This window comes from Coregonus clupeaformis, chromosome 39, assembly GCF_020615455.1.
Source record: "Coregonus clupeaformis isolate EN_2021a chromosome 39, ASM2061545v1, whole genome shotgun sequence".
In the NCBI taxonomy this organism is placed as follows: domain Eukaryota; kingdom Metazoa; phylum Chordata; class Actinopteri; order Salmoniformes; family Salmonidae; genus Coregonus; species Coregonus clupeaformis.
This window is the reverse complement of record NC_059230.1, coordinates 1,368,028-1,392,010: the sequence shown is the minus strand read 5'-3', so window position 1 is coordinate 1,392,010 and position 23,983 is coordinate 1,368,028. Positions and strand designations below refer to the sequence as shown.

At 43.0% G+C, this 23,983-nt stretch overlaps 2 protein-coding genes across 2 annotated transcripts in view; one reads left to right on the top strand and one right to left on the bottom strand.

Moving 5' to 3' along the window:
* Positions 1–12,355, top strand: part of LOC121554600 (arrestin red cell) — a 77,938-nt gene extending 65,583 nt beyond the window's left edge. The window contains exons 8-15 of the mRNA XM_041868239.2: positions 1–104; positions 5,983–6,067; positions 8,622–8,694; positions 10,045–10,182; positions 10,764–10,847; positions 11,089–11,165; positions 11,266–11,320; positions 11,808–12,355. The exon at positions 1–104 is cut by the window's left edge and continues 32 nt beyond it. Coding sequence (XP_041724173.1) covers positions 1–104; positions 5,983–6,067; positions 8,622–8,694; positions 10,045–10,182; positions 10,764–10,847; positions 11,089–11,165; positions 11,266–11,320; positions 11,808–11,907 — 716 coding nt within the window. The 3' untranslated portion in view covers positions 11,908–12,355. The remainder of the gene's footprint in view (positions 105–5,982; positions 6,068–8,621; positions 8,695–10,044; positions 10,183–10,763; positions 10,848–11,088; positions 11,166–11,265; positions 11,321–11,807) is intronic.
* Positions 12,356–16,314: 3,959 nt separating this feature from the next.
* On the bottom strand, positions 16,315–23,933 carry LOC121554672 (mediator of RNA polymerase II transcription subunit 11-like). Its single transcript, XM_041868340.2, has 3 exons — positions 23,698–23,933; positions 23,370–23,500; positions 16,315–18,028 (listed from the first exon to the last, which is right to left on the bottom strand). Exons 1-3 carry the CDS (start codon positions 23,765–23,767, stop codon positions 17,885–17,887), a joined length of 345 nt encoding a protein of 114 aa, XP_041724274.1. The 5' UTR covers positions 23,768–23,933; the 3' UTR covers positions 16,315–17,884.
* Positions 23,934–23,983: the final 50 nt, after the last annotated feature.

The window sequence follows — 23,983 nt, the reverse complement described above, 5'->3', positions numbered from 1 at the left end:
AGTATGCCCCAGAGAAGCCTGGTCCTCAGCCAATGGTGGAGACAACACGATCCTTCCTCATGTCAGATAGATCCCTACACCTAGAGGCCTCACTGGATAAAGAGGTAGGATACACACACACACACGGCACCGCTCATTACACCTAGAGGCCTCACTGGAGAAAGAGGTAGGATACACACACACACACACACTCACACGGCACCGCTTATTACACCTAGAGGCCTCACTGGAGAAAGAGGTAGGATACACACACACACACGGCACCGCTCATTACACCTAGAGGCCTCACTGGAAGAAAAGAGGTACACACACATTAATTTGTTAAAAGCGTTCTACAAATAACATTTGATTGATTGATTGGTTATAGCAGATTGATGTTTTGTTGCTAGGCTAGGCTAGGCTATCTATCTATCTATCTATCTATCTATCTATCTATCTATCTATCTATCTATCTATCTATCTATCTATCTATCTATCTATCTATCTATCTATCTATCTATCTATCTATCTATCTATCTATCTATCTATCTATCTATCTATCTATCTATCTATCTATCTATCTATCTATCTATCTATCTATCTATCTCTCTCTCTCTCTCTCTCTCTCTCTCTCTCTCTCTCTCTCTCTCTCTCTCTCTCTCTCTCTCTCTCTCTCTCTCTCTCTCTCTCTATCTATCTATCTATCTATCTATCTATCTATCTATCTATCTATCTATCTATCTATCTATCTATCTATCTATCTATCTATCTATCTATCTATCTATCTATCTATCTATCTATCTATCTATATATCTATCTATCTACAGTGAGCTCCAGAATTATAGGGACAGTGACACATGTTGTTGTTGTTTTGGGTATGATATTTGTGCATCTGTAACTTTCTCACTCATCATTATTCACCATTAATTCAGGATTATCCGTAATCATGGCAGCATCCACATTACAGTTTTTCTCCATTGGTTTGGCTCATTTCTTGAAACAGAAATTACATTCTCAAAACTCTAAGATCATTTGGCAAAACAGTCTTACAGTTCAGCACAACACTATAGCTCACTTGCAAAAGCTCATATCTCTCCTAAAACTGTTCACTCATGCTTCAAAACTAAATTCCTTTCCCATATAAGGAGTCAGTGCCACGAAAATGGCAAAGATCCTTCTCAATTGCTTTGGCTCATTTCTTGAAACAGACCGGACGTTCTCAACACTCTTGGTGCTTTAGCCAAAATAACGTGGATGGTTCGGCACAACACCATGGTTCACCTGCAAAAGCTCATACCTCTCCCAAAACAGTTCACGCATGTGTCAAAACTAAATTTCCTTCTCATTTAAACAGTCAGTGCCCCCAAAATGCTTCGTCCCTTTGGCATTGTGTAAGCACTGCAAGTCAAAATGTTTAGATGTTTTGTCACTATGGCAGAGGACCATTGAAATATCCCTCATGTCCACCTTTCAGTCTTAGCCCAGTCCTTCATTGACAATGGTTACTGTACTGTTTTTTTGTCTAGCTAACAGAATACAATTGTGTATAAAACTGAAAAAAATAAATAGGATTTTAGGGTAAGAGTAGCCTCCAAGGTTTGACATCACACATTGCACTCATACTGCCAAGGAAATTGTAACCATTATCATTCACACACATAAAGTAACTTCCATACATCAGAGTAAAAAGAAAATGTATACAGCATAATATACTGTAATATAAACACACAAACAAAAAACAATGAAAATTATATGCAGCCTACAGTGCTGTAAATAAAGCTGGAGTTTCACAACTAACAGTTCTTCACTGGTCGCTGTCCTCACCCTCCTGGCCATCCACACGCTGCTGTCTGTCTGGCCACAGATTCTCGTCCACATCACAGCGTATATTCTCCCTTGCGATGCAACGAGGGGAAGAAACGGCGTGCATGTCGCAACCATCCCCTACACTGATCTCCTGTAATATCCTCACACGCAGCGTCCATTGCATGGAGCAGGGACCTCTGATCTTGAGCCCGATGCTCATACACTCTCCACCTCCAAGCGGAGAAATACTCCTCAATAGGATTGAGGAAAGGAGAGTAAGGTGGTAGGAACACCATGACCATCCTTGGATGAGTAGTGAACCAGGCCCTGATGAGCGGGCCACGGTGGAAATTCACATTGTCCCATACAATGACATATTGTGGTAGGTGAGGCCCTACGAGACCTCTCTCATTTTCAGGGATCAAATCAACATGAAGGCGGTCCAAGAAGATGAGGAGCTTCTGTGTATTGTATGGGCCAAGACTGGGGATGTGAGTGGCCACACCATTCTCCGATATGGCAGCACACATAGTTATATTGCCCCCTCGCTGGCCTGGGACATCCACCATGGCCCGGTGGCCAATACATATTCGGCCACGTCTTCGGCCCTTGGCCAGGTTGAAGCCAGCTTCATCCACAAACACGAGGATGTGATGGGTCTCGTTTCCTTCCAATGCCATTATTCTCTACAATAGCGTAAAAAAGAAAACATCAAATCAGTCATACAGAAGAGTCATACACTACAGTTACAGACAATTACATAGGAATGTTCTATGTTCTCCACAAGTTCAATATACTACTGGCCACTACTCCAGTGGTTCCAAACCTGGGGTACATGTACCCCTATGCAGAGGTACTACAGGGGTATTTGACAGAAAGGGGAGGGAAATCATCAATGACTAGACTTACTGAAATGTTACAGTAAAACCCACAGTATTAGATAGATTTACATGGGAGGCACTAATTGCAGCTCTTTGACCCCTTTTCTTATTGTATGTTATATTCTTCAAAATAAGGATTATAATGATAATTGCATCATACAGTAAGCTGCAGTTTTTAGGCGAAATGTTGAAGTCAGATAAATCAAATACTTCCATACCTGGATTACCTGGATACACAAATCAGGTAAAGTGGGTACTGAAGCCAAAAAGTTTGGGAACCACTGCTTAATTGTAAAAATGTTATAATGATGGACAACCAGTAACTGACTTACATGTACATACTGGTACCGCAGCTCTTTCACTCTATCAGAGTTCCTCTCAAATGGTACCCTGTAAATTTGCTTCATTGTCATCTGATGCTTCTTCAATATCCGGTCTATTGTGGAGATGCTTATAGAGTTGACATTTTGGAATATGGCATTGTCTTGTAGGATTGCAGCGCGGATCTGTCTCAATGTGATGGCATTATTTGCCATCACCATGTTACAGATCTCTTGTTCTTGTTGTTCATTGAGAAGTTTTCCTCTGCCACCTGTGCAAGGTTGTCGTCCAATCCTAGATATAGAAGTCAAAGGACAACACTCCATTCGTAATGTATACCTTATGTATTCCTTACAGAATGAGTTACCTATGTAATTGTATTGTTGTTTTACTTACAGTAACTTTACCACAATTCTAATGCATCACTGCACAGTGACTGGAATACTACTGTAAACTGTATCATCAATACTGTAGAAAATAAACTATTCCATAGTTTATTTTCTCCAATGTTTTTCTTGTCATTTTTAGTATCATAACATCCCATTGAGGTAAGATATTACTGTAGGCCTATCACACACACACACTAAATGAATAGGTAAATATGTAAATAAATATATTTATTGCTCTATGCACAGTGTCCTGTCCTATACAACATATAATTCCATCATTGACTGACTACATACCTGTTTTCCCTGCGAAAGGTTTGGATGATGGAGGAGACTGTTGAGCGAGGCACATTAGGCTGCACTCGGCGACCTGCCTCCGCCATTGTGAGGCCATGGTTGATGACATGGTCTATAATTGTGGCCCGAATTTCATCCGGGACAGCATGGTGTCTTCGTGCTCCTCGGCCTCTTCCCCCTATTCCACCACCACGCACCCTTACTCCTCCTCCTCCTCTTCTTCTTCTTCCTCTTCCTCGAGCAGGCAGTTGCCCTTGTTCATTTACTTGGCCAGGTGCCTCCATGTTCAGAAATTGTACTGGTCCTGCATGGTCAAGCTCTTTACATACATGTTTGGCAGCATTCACAGTCATGGACAGCACCTGTCAGGTAACTAAACATACTGTTTGATTGGTCATCTGAGATGTGTGAAACTCCTCCTTCGTTAGTCAAGTTCTAGTTTCACCTGACTGTCAATTGCTGTAATAAATTTATCAAATGTTCCAAGGGATTCATATATGGTATTCATGGTATTATGTTCTTGACTAATTTTGACAATTGAACAGACTATTGTGCATGTGATGACTTATACAATGAAATGACGCTGACACGTTTTGGAGCGAACAACAATTAGACTGAGAATCAACAATCAGTTTAGATCAACAAGATCTATTCACTTGGAAATTGTGCTAAATGTAGGCTACCTGTACTTAATCATTTGCAAAGATGTACTGAGACATTGAGACATGTACTTAGACATTTGCAATTTGATTAAATGAATGAGAAATTCAATTCTGTTGTGAACAATTGCCAAGTGGTTTGGAGGTTTGTCCATGTAGTTTTGAGAATGTAATTTCTGTTTCAAGAAATGAGCCAAACCAATGGAGAAAAACTGTAATATAGGAGTGTTTAGAAACATATTATATACTTACTTACAATAAAAGTGACTCCAAAATGACACAATACATTATTTACCATTCATTTCTATTGAGCACAGAATAATCTGAAACACAACCAAAACAAACAGCAAATGCATCCAACAAGCAGTAGCGGTGCCTGGGTAAAATCACTAGGGATGCCGAGCCAGAACAAAAAGCAATGTTACTACCTGTGTGTTGTGATAATTGCGTTGTTTGCTCTATAACCTGTTAGTTCATATGCCTTGCGATCATGATATATAGGCCTAAGGATAATAAGAAGACAGTGGCAGAATAAATTCAACCACACCTTTGTTTCATCACAAAACCGGAGAGCAACATCTGTCCGGTGAAGTCCACAAAACATATTGCATGTAACAAACAGTTAAATGACCTACAGCATGGTCAAGCAAGGTAATGTTTCCAACATTTTCGGACTACTAAACGACTATTTATTTAGAACACTGGAGAGTTACCGCAAGTCGCAAGGAAAACATAACCATTTCAACTTCAATATTTCAACATCATCAAATCACCTATGCTTAGTCTAATACAGTGACCACTAAAAGATAACAAAAACAATTTATTCAAATCAACTTAAGCTAAATACATGGCTGTCCATGTTTCTGATTTGTGTGTGTGTGAGTGTGCATTCGTGCAAGTAGAAAAAACATGTTGATTCACCCTACTAGTAGAGAAACGCCAATGCCATCCTCCTCTCTTTCATGTTGACAAAACTGTCTATGACTATCACTCTAAAACGCTTTTATTTTTTGTTGTCCTAGGTTACCTGGCTAAAATGCTTGCTCGCTAGCCTAACTTCCTTTCATGGCAACGTTAGCTAGTTAACATTAGCCTTCTACATCTAGCTACATATTGAACTTCCATCCTCTCAGTTCAGGGGCACAATGTATTTTATGGTTGGATCACAATCGCCGTTATAATCATTTGCCAGTACGGAGAATTAAGTAAAACCACAAGTTCGAATCCCTAACTCCATCCATGGCTAATTTAGGAAAGGGACAATTTTAGCTAGCTAGCTAGCCACCAGAGGACAACAACACAACAAGATGCCACATTTCAAGTTGTTTCTGTCGATGACGTATTTCTCTGTGATAGGAGTGAAGCCAAATCCAAACTGGCTTCCCTTGACACTTTTTTTTGGTGTGCCAGGACCATTCACAGCTGAGCTCACTCAGTTTAGCTCAACCCGGATTGGCTATTATTTTATCCGATATGGATGAAAATACCCTCAAATTAAAGCTGACAGTCAGCACTTTAACCGTATAGTCATTATATCATTTTAAATCCAAGTGCTGGAGTACAGAGCCAAAACAACAAAAAATGTGTCACTGTCCCGATAGTTTTGACCCCCAACCCCTCCCCTTTATCTCTCTTCTTCCCCCTCTCTCTCAGCTCTACTACCATGGAGAGCCTATCAGTGTGAATGTCCATGTGACCAACAACTCCACCAAAACAGTCAAGAGAGTGAAAATTTCAGGTAAGACACACACATGTCCTCAGACCAGGGGGTATAGCGTTATTGGAAACCCACGCTGTTCTGCGGGCAGGCCTGACAGTTTTGACTAGATGCAGTACAGCAGAAGTGACTTTATGCAGCAGGTTAGGATAATTAACGTAGCAGGTTAGGAGAACATGGTTAAGGTTAGGAGAAGGGTTAGGGTTAGCTAAAATGCTAAAATTGTCCCAGACTAGGGCTGTTACGGTGACCGTGTTAATGCCATGACCGCAGTCAAATTCCACGTGACCGTTGAGTCACAGTAACTAGGCTTCTCCAAAACTGCCCTCTGATGGTCATTAGTAGCCTGCCAAACTTGCTAACGGCCAGTTACTAATGGCCTGGTAATTAACACTCTATTGTCCATCTAATCCACACGTGTCAAACTCATTCCACGGAGGGCCAAGTGTCTGCGGGTGCTCCTCTCTTGTACTTGATTGATGAATTAAGGTCACTAATTAGTAAGGAACTCTGTACACCTGGTCGTCTAGGTCTTAGTTAAAAGGAAAAACAAAACCCCAAAACCCACAGACACTAGGTCCTCACTAGGTCCTCACTAGGCCCACACAAGGTCCTCACTAGAACCACACTAGGTCCTCACTAGTTCCTCACTAGGCCCACACAAGGTCCTCACTAGAACCACACTAGGTCCTCACTAGGCCCACACTAGGTCCTCACTAGGTCCTCACTAGGTCCTCACTAGGCCCACACTAGGTCCTCACTAGGTCCTCACTAGGCCCACACTAGGTCCTCACTAGGCCCACACTAGGCCCACACTAGGTCCTCACTAGGCCCTCCATGGAATGTGCTTGACACCCCTAGTCACGCTGACATCAATGCAATCGAAAATCAAATCAAACAGTTCATGAGAGACCTGGCATTCAGAGTTTGAGCGGAATAGGATCAGCTGTTGCGCAGCGAGAGCCAGCTCCTCATAGCTGGTTGATGCATGGAATTAAATAAGTGTTCCAATAAGCACATGTTGCTCAACATTTCTATAGGCTATGCTATGCAATTGCGTGAGAAAACAGAGTTTTGATGACCTCTATTAAAAAGAGGAGGATCCCATCAGCTTTCTATAGGCTAGGCCTACTATATTTATTAATCAACTTTCCTAATATTGAGCACATTGCTTTGCACATTCATTTTTTTGTGGACTTTTTAAAACCATAGTCGCAAGCATCATGTAGCCTAGCCCATAGGCCTATATGTTTTGATAAGGTTTGGATCACAACTAAAGTGGCCAAATAACCTAGGTCCCCTGGAACAGGGTTGGAGAGCCCATAGCCTACAGAGCCTAGTGAAACATATGTTCTTATTACGCAATCGGGTGTGAAAACAGAGTTTTGACTGACCACTATTTAAAAGAGGATTCCAGCTTTCTCATGTTGCTATACTTATAACTTAATTCTTCAAATTAACTACATTAATCTTCTTTACAACCGGTGTAGCCTACCTGGCTTATTAAAAACGTAACCGCGGGAAGTGCTTCCTCCATTTGCTATTCAAGTGCTATGAATAACATATTTTTTTGTGGGCTAAAGTTCTAAATGAAAAATAATTCCACACATTTAATAGTAGGCTGTATGTAAAGACCAGATTACATTGAGAATAGTCTGATGGGTGAGAATATTATCAAGTGATTGTCAAATTGTGAAAGAGAGACTGATGAAGTGTGTGCAGCCTGCGCAAAAAGCAGAGCACATACATGCCTTTCATGCAACTTTTTTCAGATCATCATTAGAGTTGCATCATGCAGCCTTAGAATATATAAAAAAAATTAAACATACAGCCCAACAGTTGTATCACAACTAAAGTTGCATAAATAACTCTAAATTAAGCGTACAAGATGACCTGTTTCAAATGATCACTTTGTTAACTTCTCAACACAGAAAAGTGTGAACTCCCTCAGAATAGTTTCGGAAAAAGATCCTTTCTATTTTATTCAGCTATCTTCAATTCTTCTTACTATAAAATAATATAAAATAATGCCTTGGGAATTCTAAGCAAATCTCGTCTGCTAAATGAACTAGTGTAGCCCACAGCCATGTGGCATAGCCAGATCAGGGCCTAACATAAGGACAACTCAGAATATGCTATTCTGTTCTTCTGAAATGGGCTACATTTTCTTCTTAAATGTAGATGTTCCAAAGGTCGACATCAGTGGTTTGTAAGCTTGTAGGCTATGAAGCCCAGAGATGCTAAAGCATGTGTTTATGTTAATTAGTTAATTAACGGTCAATTACCGTGAGACCGGCAGTTATTTGCATGACAGTTACTGGCCGAAAGAAATTCCTGACCACCACAGCTCTATCCCAGACGTGACTCGAACAGATAGCCTCAACCAGGCCTGCTCTCAGAACAGCCTTTGTTTCCAATAACGCGATTCTGCTCAGACCAGACTAGAGATAGATGGTTGATATTGCAGAACTACTTAACACACAGGGTTGTATGGGTATGCTTCCTGTCCCTCTCTCTCCTACAGTGTGTCTGTGTTTTCCTGCTGTGTTAACCCTCTCTGTCTCCCCTGCTGCAGTTCGCCAGTATGCTGACATCTGTCTGTTCAGTACGGCTCAGTACAAGTGTCCTGTTGCACAGGAAGAGGCAGAGTGAGTCCCCTTCTCTCCATCCCTGTACCCTTCTATCCAGACCTCTCTCTCTCTCTCTCTCTCTCTCTCTCTCTCTCTCTCTCTCTCTCTCTCTCCATCCCTGTACCCTTCTATCCAGACCTCTCTCTCTCTCTCTCTCTCTCTCTCTCTCTCTCTCTCTCTCTCTCTCTCTCTCCATCCCTGTACCCTTCTACCCAGACCTCTCTCTCTCTCTCTCTCTCTCTCTCTCTCTCTCTCTCTCTCTCTCTCTCTCTCTCTCTCTCTCTCTCTCTCTCCATCCCTGTACCCTTCTATCCAGACCTCTCTCTCTCTCCATCCCTGTACCCTTCTATCCAGACCTCTCTCTCTCTCTCTCTCTCACTCTCTCTCCATCCCTGTACCCTTCTCTTCCTCCTTCTCCTCTTCTTTCTCTCTCTCACAGAGGAGACATAGAGACACAGAGACACAGAGAGAGAGAGAGAGAGAGAGAGAGAGAGAGAGAGAGAGAGAGAGAGAGAGAGAGAGAGAGAGAGAGAGAGAGAGAGAGAGAGAGAGAGAAAATATATTGGCTGAATGCAGACAGGTTGTGTGGCCAAACAGATACTCACTCTCAGCACTTTTTTTCTTATTTTGTTATATTATTTCTGCATACCTTCTACCCTCATATTGTATGACCCTTTATGACCCCACGTACAATACCCTCCAACCCCCCTTTCTGCTGTCACTGCCATGCCAGAATACCCCTCTCCTGCCCGGCCACCCCCCACCTAACCCCCTCTCAGCGACCCCAGGCAACCTCATCTCATCCCTGTCTAGTAACATCACAGCCCCTTGTCCCCTTGTTATGACATCTTAGTCAGTGTTCTCTCCCCCTGTACTGTAGTTTTACAGGTGACTGATGTAGTTCTGCACAGATGTGACACCTACAAAAAGTCTGTGGGCCGCGCCTCCGACCGGTGAGTAGAGGAAGAGCGACTGGCTAGGCCTCGACCCAAAATGGCCGTCCATGACGTAACCCCCAGAGCTCCCAGACCTCCCCACAACCCCAGTACCTGGCTTGGTTTCGGCCCACCAAAACTTTCCATCATGGCCTAAATCGAGATCCCCAGCCTCACACCCTGATAATTATCCTCCTGGTCCCCCCTTATCCAGTCCTCCTCAAGAAGCCGCTGGCCCCAAAACCCAATTGCCTTTCTCCCAGTCCAGTCCCCTTCAATGCCCTCTCCCTCCCTGTTCCAGCCTCTCACAGATCATATGTTTTCCTCTCTTCTTTCATTACTGCGTCGCGAGCGTTGTGGATGCCTATACAAGAGTGAGTAGGAACCCATCACATATGAAATAAATCATTTTCTATCTCTCTCACCGCCACAGTGACCAGGTGTCCCCCAGCAGTACGTTCTGTAAGGTGTACACCCTGATCCCAATGCTCACCAACAACCGAGAGAAGAGAGGCCTGGCTCTGGACGGCAAGCTGAAGCACGAAGACACCAACCTGGCCTCCAGCACCATGTAAGAGACTAGAGAAACACATAGATTACATCACATTACATACACACAAAACATGAGAGAGAGAGAGAGAGTGAGAGAGAGTGAGAGAGAGAGGAGAGAGAGAGAGAGAGAGAGAGAGAGAGAGAGAGAGAGAGAGAGAGAGAGAGAGAGAGAGAGAGAGAGAGAGAGAGAGAGAGGAGAGAGAGAGAGAGAGAGAGGGAGAGAGAGAGAGAGAGAGAGAGAGAGGGAGAGAGGGAGAGAGAGAGAGAGAGAGAGAGAGAGAGAGAGAGAGAGAGAGAGAGAGAGAGAGAGAGAAGAGAGAGAGAGAGAGAGAGAACTTCCTCATATCTAGGTTGTGACTAGATGGAGTACAGCAATGGATGGAAGTTACTTTTCGTAGCAGGTTAGGAGAGCATTTTATCTAACCCTAACCCTTTTCCTAACCTTATTAACCTAATTCTCCTAACCTGCTAAGAACAATTCACTTCCGTCCATAGCTGTATACCATTTAGTCAAAACCTCATATACATGCCTGCAGCTGTCCTCTTGTCTCTATCTGTTGTGTTAGTTTAATGTGTCTGGTTCTGTTTGATGTGTTCCAGAGTGAAAGATGTGTCCAATAAGGAGGTTCTGGGTATCCTGGTGTCCTACAGAGTCAAGGTCAAACTAGTGGTGTCCCGCGGAGGGTACGTTACACACACACACACACACACACACACATTCACACACACGGTCAAACTAGTGTTATCCCGCGGAGGGTACATTGCATCTTGGCTCCTACACACACTGTCTAACATAGATTTATGAAGTGGTTGTAAGTGATCGTTTCCACCTGGATTACACTGGAATGTTTTCTGAGTATCAGTCCATCTCTGCCTAATGTGTGTTCTGGCACAGCTCCATCGTTACTGTGTGTGCTCTGTACAGGGACGTGTCGGTGGAGCTGCCTTTTGTCCTGATGCACCCCAAACCCTCTGACCTACCCATCTCCAGACCTCAATCAGGTACAGACCAATGTGTGCTTAATAGAGAAAAATATGTTTTAGAAAGGTATTTTTGCGGGGATATTTACCTGTTTTGAAATGTCATTACTTTCACCCACAGTCGTCCCAGAAACAGATGCCCCAGTGGACAGTAACCTGATAGAGTTTGAGACAAAGTAAGAGAGAGAAGGAGTTTGTGTGTCTCAAATTTAAATTTAACCTTGTTTGTTGAACACAATTTTAATCTCTCATCCCCCCTCCCTCCATCCCCCCTCCCTTCATCCCCCCTCCCTTCATCCCCCCTCTCTTTATCCCCCCTCCCTTTATCCCCCCTCCCTTTATCCCCCCTCCCTTTATCCCCCTCCCTTCATCCCCCCTCCCTTCATCCCCCCTCCCTTCACCCCCCTCCCTTTATCCCCCCCTCCCTTTATCCCCCCTCCCTTCATCCCCCCTCTCTTCATCCCCCCTCCCTTCATCCCCCCTCCCTTTATCCCCCTCCCTTCATCCCCCCTCCCTTCATCCCCCCTCCCTTCATCCCCCCTCCCTTTATCCCCCCTCCCTTCATCCCCCCTCTCTTCATCCCCCCCCTCCTTCATCCCCCCTCTCTTCATCCCCCCTCTCTTCATCCCCCCTCCCTTCATCCCCCCTCCCTCTCTCTGTCAGTAATTTCTCTCAGGATGATGACTTTGTGTTCGAGGACTTTGCCCGTCTGCGGCTGAAAGGAATGAAGGATGATAAGGATGAGGATGACCACTTCTGCTAGCTCTCCCTCCCCCAGGACCATGCACCTGAACCTGGGGAGAGGTGCTAGGCGAGTCCCTGTTCTCGTGTTGTCTCCAGGCCAGTAGGCTCAACTTCAGAAAGGGGGAGCAGGGGCACTCATATATATGACATTTTTCAATCCTCCCCCTTCTTCTTTCTTGTACATCTTTGATGGCATTTTCCATTTCTACTCCTTAGTTTTGTCACGCCTTTGTTTGAGAAACAGAGAGAATGAGAGATGAAACAGATAGAATGAGAGAGAGATGGAGAGATTTATAGGAGTAAAGAGTCGACAGTCACTGTTTTAGGAAATCATTCTATATGTTTTGGATCCATTCTTTGATTCAGGGTTGATCGTCTATGTTCTATATGTTCTAAAGGTCCCAGCTTTATAAGAAGCGGGCAGACAGACAGATACAGTGAGGGAAAAAAGTATTTGATCCCCTGCTGATTTTGTACGTTTGCCCACTGACAAAGACATGATCAGTCTATAATTTTAATGGTAGGTTTATTTCAACAGTGAGAGACCGAATAACAATAAAAAAATCCAGAAAAACGCATGTCAAAAATGTTATAAATTGATTTGCATTTTAATGAGGGAAATAAGTATTTGACCCCTCTGCAAAACATGACTTAGTACTTGGTGGCAAAACCCTTGTTGGCAATCACAGAGGTCAGACGTTTCTTGTAGTTGGCCACCAGGTTTGCACATATCTCAGGAGGGATTTTGTCCCACTCCTCTTTGCAGATCTTCTCCAAGTCATTAAGGTTTCGAGGCTGACGTTTGACAACTCGAACCTTCAGCTCCCTCCACAGATTTTCTATGGGATTAAGGTCTGGAGACTGGCTAGGCCACTCCAGGACCTTAATGTGCTTCTTCTTGAGCCACTCCTTTGTTGCCTTGGCCGTGTGTTTTGGGTCATTGTCATGCTGGAATACCCATCCACGACCCATTTTCAATGCCCTGGCTGAGGGAAGGAGGTTCTCACCCAAGATTTGACGGTACATGGCCCCGTCCATCGTCTCTTTGATGCTGTGAAGTTGTTCTGTCCCCTTAGCAGAAAAACACCCCCAAAGCATAATGTTTCCACCTCCATGTTTGATGGTGGGGATGGTGTTTTTGGGTCATAGGCAGCATTCCTCCTCCTCCAAACACGGCGAGTTGAGTTGATGCCAAAGAGCTCGATTTTGGTCTCATCTGACCACAACACTTTCACCCAGTTCTCCTCTGAATCATTCAGATGTTCATTGGCAAACTTCAGACGGGCCTGTATATGTGCTTTCTTGAGCAGGGGGACCTTGCGGGCGCTGCAGGATTTCAGTCCTTCACGGCGTAGTGTGTTACCAATTGTTTTCTTGGTGACTATGGTCCCAGCTGCCTTGAGATCATTGACAAGATCCTCCCGTGTAGTTCTGGGCTGATTCCTCACCGTTCTCATGATCATTGCAACTCCACGAGGTGAGATCTTGCATGGAGCCCCAGGCCGAGGGGAGATTGACAGTTCTTTTGTGTTTCTTCCATTTGCGAATAATCGCACCAACTGTTGTCACTTTCTCACCAAGCTGCTTGGCGATGGTCTTGTAGCCCATTCCAGCCTTGTGTAGGTCTACAACCTTGTCCCTGACATCCTTGGAGAGCTCTTTGGTCTTGGCCATGGTGGAGAGTTTGGAATCTGATTGATTGATTGCTTCTGTGGACAGGTGTCTTTTATACAGGTAACAAGCTGAGATTAGGAGCACTCCCTTTAAGAGTGTGCTCCTAATCTCAGCTCGTTACCTGTATAAAAGACACCTGGGAGCCAGAAAAAATCCTGATTGAGAGGGGGTCAAATACTTATTTCCCTCATTAAAATGCTAATCAATTTATAAAATTTTTGACATGCGTTTTTCTGGATTTTTTTGTTGTTATTCTGTCTCTCACTGTTCAAATAAACCTATCATTACAATTATAGACTGATAATTTCTTTGTCAGTGGGCAAACGTACAAAATCAGCAGGGGATCAAATACTTTTTTCCCTCACTGTATACGTTTGTCATTATTTACAGGATTGAATACCATGTACCTAGGGTTGCAAAATTCCCAGGTTTTCCAGAAATTCTGGTCAGAGGGATTTCCTGATTATTCTCTCCTGATTCCGGAATCTTCCAAACGGGATTTCTGGGAAAACCTGGGAATTTTTAGGAAAGTTTTGGGAATTTTGCAATCCTACATGTAACTTTAATGTACAGGACTACATTGCTGCACAACTACTTAGAGGGAACATGAGTTTAATAGTTTATGCAATTACATTGTTATAACCAGTTATTACACAGTAATTACATTGTTATTATGCTACTATTATTATTAGTATTACCCCTTTACCTTATAATTAACACCCATTGTACCCAATATGTAATAATAACTCAATACTTTACCCATTATGGCAAGATTACATATCGTCACGGTGAGGGAGTGAGTGTGTATGTGTAGTGTGTGTGTGAAGTGCACTTACAGTTATTGTCGGAGGGTGTAGTGCACTTACACTGAGGGTGTGAGTGTGATGCATTCAGTGTGAGGGTGCAGGTGATCGTATGTACAGACAGTGTATTCTGTTAGGGACTACATAGGAGACTTCAAGCAGCGAAACCTACACACACACACACACACACACACACAGACATACACCCTACATGCAGCGGATGCCATGAACACGATAAATAACAATTATTTTACGTTTATGATTTGCCAAAAGTGGTTTTCTTGGTAGGTCAGGTGGCAGTTTGATCGAACCCTACTGTCAATAAGATTCGGGCTCATGTCTATGACGATAGCCTACTGGGCCAATTGTGCTGATCTGGGATCAGGTCCCCCCTGTCAATATAATCTAATTCATTTTGATCAACCAGGCCAAAACTGATTCTAGATCAGCCAAGGATATTTTTTGACAGCTCACAAAGGGTGCCCCCTGGTGTGTGAAAAGCTGCAGTCTTCTGCAGGTCTATCAATAGAGTCTTTAAAGGAGGTTGAAGGTGGAAGTTTCCCCCTCCACTGATACAGGGTCAGATTATATTGGTGTAGGGCAGCGGTTCCCAAACTTGGTCCTCGGGACCCAAAGGGGTACATGTTTTGTTTCTTGCCCTAACACGACACAGCTGATTCAAATGATCAAAGCTTGATGATTAGTTGAGTATTTGAATCAGCTGTGGAGTGCTAGGGCAAAAAACTAAACTTGCACCCAGGGTGGGCCCCAGGACTGAGTTTGGGAAACCCTGTTGTAGGGTAATCTGATCAAGTGTGCTAAATTTAACATTGACCAACCTCTTAAACCTACCAGCATCCAACTTTAGCCTCAATCTTCAGAATCACCAATGTAGGGAGCAGGGGAACTAGGGAATGGGAGGGAGGGAGGGAGGGAGGGAGGGAGGGAGGGAGGGAGGGAGGGAAATTATTGGAGAAAAATACATTTTATTTTTGTTGTAATAATCGCCAGAGATATATGCGGACTTAAATGTTGCCATTATTTGTATTGTATTCTTAAGACATTGTTTTATTTTTTATTATTAAAAAGTCATAGGTGATATGAACTAACGCTGCTGTATTCTCCCAACTGCTGTAAATATTAATACTGTTCAGTTCAACTCAACAGCCAATAGGAGTTCGCTATAGAACACTGCAGTCCAATGACCAAGCACAGTTTATAGGACAATCTGTCACAGAATCCCCAATCCAGGTCCTCAAGGACCTCTTCGTATGCTGGTCTTAGTTCTGAAACAGTTTCAGTCAGTTAACTTAGAAGGATCTATAAACTTAATTTAAACATACTTCATCAATTGAATGTTGTTTCATAAGTCCACGTTAAGTTTGATAAATAAATTCCGTTTTGAATTGTATAGGAAACCAGAATAACCAGGGTCCTCTCGGGACCAGGATATGGAAAGATGGGTTACTACTGTAGAATCTAGATTCTAGGCACTTCATAGGATATTACAGAGGAGTACATTGCAGTCAGTTATGGGTATACTGTATGTCTATAAAGGTGTGTAGGTGCAGAATTAAGGTAGATAGGGAGGATTGATTGATCGATTGACACTCGGCTCATTTATCAGATTGGAAATCACTGTGTTTGATCAGGTTATAGATTTATATAACATAAAAGGTGAAAAGTATCCACCTAATGTACCGTTTCAAAGAGGGACAAGCTTCAGCTACGGCAAGCCAAGATGAACAAATGACTAAGCCAGCAAATGCAATGTAACAACACTGATCACCTCTTCTTATGAGAAGTGTTGAATTGTTTAGGCTTTAGATTGTAGCCATCGCCATTTTGGTTCAATGACAATAATGTTTTTCCTTAACATTAAATGTGTGGCCTCATTCAACTTGTGTAAACCCATTAACAACTGTCCATGGTTAACGAGATTTATATTGATGGTCACGTTAACGAACAATGTTGCACATTAGTTGGTTTTTACCCCTTTGAATCCACCATACTGTTACTAACTCCCAGAGGATGACGTCATAGGCTGAGGTTGTAAACAGGGTTTAATCATAGAAATATAATTTCTAGAATTGACATCCCCATTCAAGTCATGTTTATTTCCCTTGTAGTAATTATATTTATATGGGTGTGATGATGTCAGTCACAACACACTAATCATGACGCTTCACAGTTAGGTTATAAAGGTTCATAAGAAGGTAATAAATCTCATACTCTGTTCATGTTATGAATGGATCGACGCATGGCATTCTAAAAATGCAATGTCTTAAAACAATATGAACAATTTAGTGATATAGAACTTTTAGAGCCTCCAGAAACTCTCTTAGGGACCATGTAAATGTTACAATGAGCTTTTTTGTATTTAAAGTGGCCTCTTATGAAGCGGTATAATGCCTTATGAACCTTCATAGCACCCTTATAAACAGCCATAAAGGATGATGAAACTGTGTAAAAGAAATAAGGCATGAAAGCCTGTCATATATTGATAATGTCACAGCTAAGGGGGCCTCTTGTGCCTGCTTTAATATACAGCTACATCATGTTTTATGACTGCATCATAAGATGCTATGAATGTTTATAAGGCATTATAAGACTTTGCAAGAGACCACTTCAGGTAGTAGTGTTACCAGCTTTTCCTTTGTAAATCTGAATGGTGATTGTCCTCGTCGGTCTGTAAACCAGTCAAGTGTAGAGAAAAACAAAAAACTTAAAGTGGGAGTCCAGTATTTCACAACTTAACCATGGATTAGTTTCCCATAGAATACTCAGTAAAATACTGAACTTCCCCTTTAAAAACAAAGATCTTCTCTTTTAGTTCCCCTCCACCTTAGTTGAGGTATCCATGGAAACGCACGGAATCATGTTGGTTTGTAGACTATTGTGTAACTATTGAGTCCGAATTTTATTTTAAGGACAATTTTAAGCTACTACAACTATTACTACTACTAAAATTGAGATTCATAGAGAACTATACTTAAATGCTACCAGATAATGTAATTAATTCACAGATAAAGTAAGACAAAGTATATTGTTAAGGAAACCAAGATACTGTATAAGCAATATGTTATTTTAGTCAATAAAATTGAACAAAATCATAATGGGGAAAAAAAATGGAAAAGATTATAAAATGTTTAAAAACATTGGAGAATATATGTCGCTTCTTTATTTTGTACTGCATTTTAGAAAATGTAAAAAATAAAAAACAGTTAACATACAAAACAGGTCTCAGTCTGTTTATTTGTTAGTGTGTGTACTGTCTGTGTGTATAAAATATAAATGAATATATCAAACAAATAGGGTAATGTAATGAAACACAAACTTTAATACAAAACATAGCCAGATACATTTTCTGACTAATATCATATAAAAAAAAAAAAAAAAAAAGTATTTCATTCCCCACCTCTCTTCAGCAGGTGGTGCTAACACACTACGGTGACAACAAGCGATGGAAATGTCCACCTACAGCGCTCTCCCGACCATCGTTCTGGTGTGTGTTTTCTCTCAGGGTTGTGGATCCAGCATGACTTCGCAGGTGCGTCCCAGCTCTCCCAGTTTGACCCTGGCGTACTCTGCTCTGTTCAGGGCCATCTGACAGTCCTTCCTAGCTGAGTATGTGGAGCCTTCGTGGGGCTGGCCTGTGGCAACCTGCAGGGGAGAGAGAGAGAAGGCAGTGTGTGAAAGGGAGAAATGTAAGTGTTCAGTTAGGTGAATGTGTGCCGTTCTGGCTTGCAGAAGGCTACACTACTAGGTGAATGTGGACTGTTCTGGCTTGCAGAAGGCTACACTTCTAGGTGAATGTGGAACGTTCTGGAGCGCAGAAGGCTACACTACTAGGTGAATGTGGAACGTTCTGGAGCGCAGAAGGCTACACTACTAGGTGAATGTGGAACGTTCTGGCGCGCAGAAGGCTACACTACTAGGTGAATGTGGACCGTTCTGGAGCGCAGAAGGCTACACTACTAGGTGAATGTGGAACGTTCTGGCGCGCAGAAGGCTACACTACTAGGTGAATGTGGACCGTTCTGGAGCGCAGAAGGCTACACTACTAGGTGAATGTGGACCGTTCTGGCTTGCAGAAGGCTACACTACTAGGTGAATGTGGAACGTTCTGGCGCGCAGAAGGCTACACTACTAGGTGAATGTGGGCCGTTCTGGCTTGCAGAAGGCTACACTACTAGGTGAATGTGGACTGTTCTGGCTTGCAGAAAGCTACACTACTAGGTGAATGTGAAATATGCATAACTTTGATGTAGAAAGAAACCTATGCTCCTACTGTACTTAGAAAAGCCAGTAGGCTGTAGTGTAGTCACATGATGAGAGCCATATCTACACTGGCAAGTTACATTTCTATGGTTCAGTTCCCGGCATGTTTGTGTCAGTCTGTGTGTCAAATCAAATCTTATTGGCCACATGCGCCGAATACAACAGGTGCAGACATTAGAGTGAAATGCTTACTTACAGCCCTTAACCAACAGTGCATTTATTTTTAATAAAAAAGTAAAATAAAACAACAACAAAAAAGTGTTGTGAAAAAAAGAGCAGAAGTAAAATAAAATAACAGTAGGGAGGCTATATATACAGGGGGGGTACCGGTGCAGAGTCAATGTGCGGGGGCACCGGCTAGTTGAGGTAGTTGAAGTAATATGTACATGTGGGTAGAGTTAAAGTGACTATGCATAAATAATTAACAGAGTAGTAGCAGCGTAAAAAGATGGGGCGGGGGGGGGGGGCAGTGCAAATAGTCCGGGTAGCCATGATTAGCTGTTCAGGAGTCTTATGGCTTGGGGGTAGAAGCTGTTGAGAAGTCTTTTGTACCTAGACTTGGCACTCCGGTACCGCTTGCCGTGCGGTAGCAGAGAACAGTCTATGACTAGGGTGGCTGGAGTCTTTGACAATTTTGAGGGCCTTCCTCTGTGTGTGTCTGTCTCATTTACAACTGCGACCTGGCCAAGATAAAGCAAAGCAGTGCGATAAAAACAACACAGAGTTACATATCGGGTAAAAAAACATAAAGTCAAGAATACAACAGAAAATATATATACAGTGTGTGCAAATGTAGCAAGTTATGGAGGTAAGGCAATACATAGGTTATAGTGCAAAATAATTACAATAGTATTAACACTGGAATGCTAGATGTGCAAGAGATTATGTGCAAATAGAGATACTGGGGTGCAAAAGAGCAAAATAAATAACAATATAGGGATGAGGTAGTTGGGTGGGCTAATTTTAGATGGGCTGTGTACAGGTGCAGTGATCGGTAAGGTGCTCTGACAACTGATGCTTAAAGTTAGTGAGGGAGATAAGAGTCTCCAGCTTCAGAGATTTTTGCAATTCGTTCCAGTCATTGGCAGCAGAGAACTGGAAGGAATGGCGGCCAAAGGAGGTGTTGGCTTTGGGAATGACCAGTGAGATATACCTGCTGGAGCGCAGACTACGGGTGGGTGCTGCTATGGTGACCAATGAGCTAAGATAAGGCAGGGATTTGCCTAGCAGTGATTTATAGATGGCCTGGAGCCAGTGGGTTTGACGACGAACATGTAGTGAGGACCAGCCAACAAGAGCGCACAGGTCACAGTGGTGGGTAGCGTATGGGGCTTTGGAGACAAAACGGATGGCACTGTGATAGACTACATCCAATTTGCTGAGTAGAGTGTTGGAGGCTATTTTGTAAATGACATCGCCGAAGTCAAGGATCGGTAGGATAGTCAGTTTTACGAGGGCATGTTTGGCAGCATGAGTGAAGGAGGCTTTGTTGCGAAATAGGAAGCCGATTCTAGATTTAACTTTGGATTGGAGATTCTTTATGTGAGTCTGGAAGGAGAGTTTACAGTCTAACCAGACACCTACAGTGGGGAAAAAAAGTATTATTATTATTATCAGCCACCAATTGTGCAAGTTCTCCCACTTAAAAAGATGAGAGAGGCCTGTAATTTTCATCATAGGTACACGTCAACTATGACAGACAAATTGAGAAAAAAAAATCCAGAAAATCACATGTAGGATTTTTAATGAATTTATTTGCAAATTATGGTGGAAAATAAGTATTTGGTCACCTACAAACAAGCAAGATTTCTGGCTCTCACAGACCAGTAACTTCTTCTTTAAGAGGCTCCTCTGTCCTCCACTCGTTACCTGTATTAATGGCACCTGTTTGAACTTGTTATCAGTATAAAAGACACCTGTCCACAACCTCAAACAGTCACACTCCAAATTCCACTATGGCCAAGACCAAAGAGCTGTCAAAGGACACCAGAAACAAAATTGTAGACCTGCACCAGGCTGGGAAGACTGAATCTGCAATATTTAAGCAGCTTGGTTTGAAGAAATCAACTGTGGGAGCAATTATTAGGAAATGGAAGACATACAAGACCACTGATAATCTCCCTCGATCTGGGGCTCCATGCAAGATCTCACCCCGTGGGGTCAAAATAATCACTAGAACGGTGAGCAAAAATCCCAGAACCACACGGGGGGACCTAGTGAATGACCTGTAGAGAGCTGGGACCAAAGTAACAAAGTCTACCATCAGTAACACACTACGCCGCCAGGGACTCAAATCCTGCAGTGCCAGACGTGTCCCCCTGCTTAAGCAAGTACATGTCCAGGCCCATCAAAAGTTTGCTAGAGTGCATTTGGATGATCCAGAAGAGGATTTGGAGAATGTCATATGGTCAGATGAAACCAAAATATAACTTTTTGGTAAAAACTCAACTCGTCGTGTTTGGAGGACAAAGAATGCTGAGTTGCATCCAAAGAACACCATACCTACTGTGAAGCATGGGGGTGGAAACATCATGCTTTGGGGCTGTTTTTCTGCAAAGGGACCAGGACGACTGATCCGTGTAAAGGAAAGAATGAATGGGGCCATGTATCATGAGATTTTGAGTGAAAACCTCCTTCCATCAGCAAGGGCATTGAAGATGAAACGTGGCTGGGTCTTTCAGCATGACAATGATCCCAAACACACTGCCCGGGCAACGAAGAAATGGCTTCGTAAGAAGCATTTTCAAGGTCCTGGAGTGGCCTAGCCAGTCTCCAGATCTCAACCCCATAGAAAATATTTGGAGGGAGTTGAAAGTCTGTGTTGCCCAGCGACAGCCCCAAAACATCACTGCTCTAGAGGAGATCTACATGGAGGAATGGGCCAAAATACCAGCAACAGTGTGTGAAAACCTTGTGAAGACTTACAGAAAACGTTTGACCTGTGTCATTGCCAACAAAGGGTATATAACAAAGTATTGAGAAACTTTTGTTATTGACCAAATACTTATTTTCCACCATAATTTGCAAATAAATTCATTAAAAATCCTACAATGGGAATTTCTGGATTTTTTTTCCTCATTTTGTCTGTCATAGTTGACGTGTACCTATGATGAAAATTACAGGCCTCTCTCATCTTTTTAAGTGGGAGAACTTGCTCAATTGGTGGTTGACTAAATACTTGTTTTCCCCACTGTAGGTATTTGTAGTTGTCCACATACGCTAGGTCAGACCCGTCAAGAGTGGTGATTCTAGTCGGGTGGGCGGGTGCCAGCAGCGTTCGATTGAAAAGCATGCATTTAGTTTTACTAGTGTTTAAGAGCAGTTGGAGGCTACTGAAGGAGTGTTGTATGGCATTGAAGCTCGTTTGGAGGTTTGTTAACACAGTGTCCAATGAAGGGCCAGATGTATACAAAATGGTGTCGTCTGCGTAGAGGTGGATCTGAGAGTCACCAGCAGCAAGAGCGACATCATTGATATACACGGAGAAAAGTGTCGGCCCAAGAATTGAACCCTGTGGCACCCCCATAGAGACTGCCATAGGTCCAGACAACAGGCCCTCCGATTTGACACACTGAACTCTATCTGAGAAGTAGTTGGTGAACCAGGTGAGGCAGTCATTTGAGAAACCAAGGCTATTTAGTCTGCCAATAAGAATGCGGTGGTTGACAGAGTCGAAAGTCTTGGCCAGGTCGATGAAGACGGCTGCACAGTCCTGTCTATTATCAATCGCGGTTATAATATCGTTTAGGACCTTGAGCGTGGCTGAAGTGCACCCATGACCAGCTCGGAAACCGGATTGCATAGCGGAGAAGGTACGGTGGTATTCGAAATGGTCGGTGATCTGTTTGTTAACTTGGCTTTCAAATACTTTCGAAAGGCAGGGCAGGATGGATATAGGTCTGTAGCAGTTTGGATCTAGAGTGTCACCCCCCTTTGAAGAGGGGGGATGACCGCGGCAGCTTTCCAATCTCTGGGGATCTCAGACGTTATGAAAGAGAGGTTGAACAGACTAGTAATAGGGGTTGCGACAATTTCGGCGGGTAGTTTTAGAAAGAAAGGGTCCAGATTGTCTAGCCCAGCTGATTTGTAGGGGTCCAGATTTTGCAGCTCTTTCAAAACGTCAGCTGTCTGAATTTGTGTGAAGGAGAAGCGGGGGGGCATGGGCAAGTTTCAGCGGAGGGTGCAGAGTTGGTGGCCGGGGTAGTGGTAACCAGATGGAAAGCATGGCCAGCTGTAGCAAAATGCTTGTTGAAATTCTCGATTATTGTAGATTTATCGGTGGTGATAGTGTTTCCTAGCCTCAGTGCAGTGGGCAACTGGGAGGAAGTGCTCTTATTCTCCATGGACTTTACAGTGTCCCAAAACTTTTTGGAGTTAGTGCTACAGGATGCACATTTCTGTTTGAAAAAGTTTGCCTTTGCTTTCCTGACTGCTTGTGTATATTGGTTCCTAACTTCCCTGAAAAGTTGCATATCGCGGGGGCTATTTGATGCTAATGCAGTACGCCACAGGATGTTTTTGTGCTGGTCAAGGGCAGTCAAGTCTGAGGAGAACCAGGGGCTATATCGGTTCTTAGTTCTGTATTTTTTGAATGGGGCATGTTTATTTAAGATTGAGAGGAAATTACTTTTAAGGAACAACCAGGCATCCTCTACTGACGGAATGAGATCTATATCCATCCAGGATACCTGGGCCAGGTCAATTAGGAAGGTCTTTATCCTACCTGTGTGAGGTATTTGATCTGTGAGCTGAGTTCAGTCTCCACTCTGTTGACCGAGACAGTAAACTGACTAAGCTGTCTGTCCAGGAAACTGGCGTTGTGCTTGTCTTTAGACAGCTCCAACACGATGTTACCTAGAGGAGAGGAACACAGTAAACAGTATTAGGCCTATGTATTTACATATTGATACTGGCATTGTGCTTGTCTTAAACAACTCCAGGCGATGTTACCTGCAGTGGGAATATATACCTAACAAGGTATGTGTTTCTTATTACAGAGTATTTGAACTGTTGTTGCGGCTGGTAGGGATATACAGTAAGTAGCTACTAACCGGCGCACTGCAGAATCGTTGCAACTTGATTCTCAACCTCCTCCAAAGCTCGCAGTCGGTCATTCGCCATCACTTTCACTCACTGGGAGTAATAAAAGCAGACAAACGAATATTCCCAGAAGCGGCTACGGCACACTATCGTAGCTAACAGGTTGTTCACGTTAACTCAATGCATTAATCCAAAATGCTACCAAACTCATGCATGTCAAAACCACACACTACGGAAAGCAAACAGCAACAAAAACCTTCATGAGAAAGAGCGCATAGAATTGACGTAAAAATATTC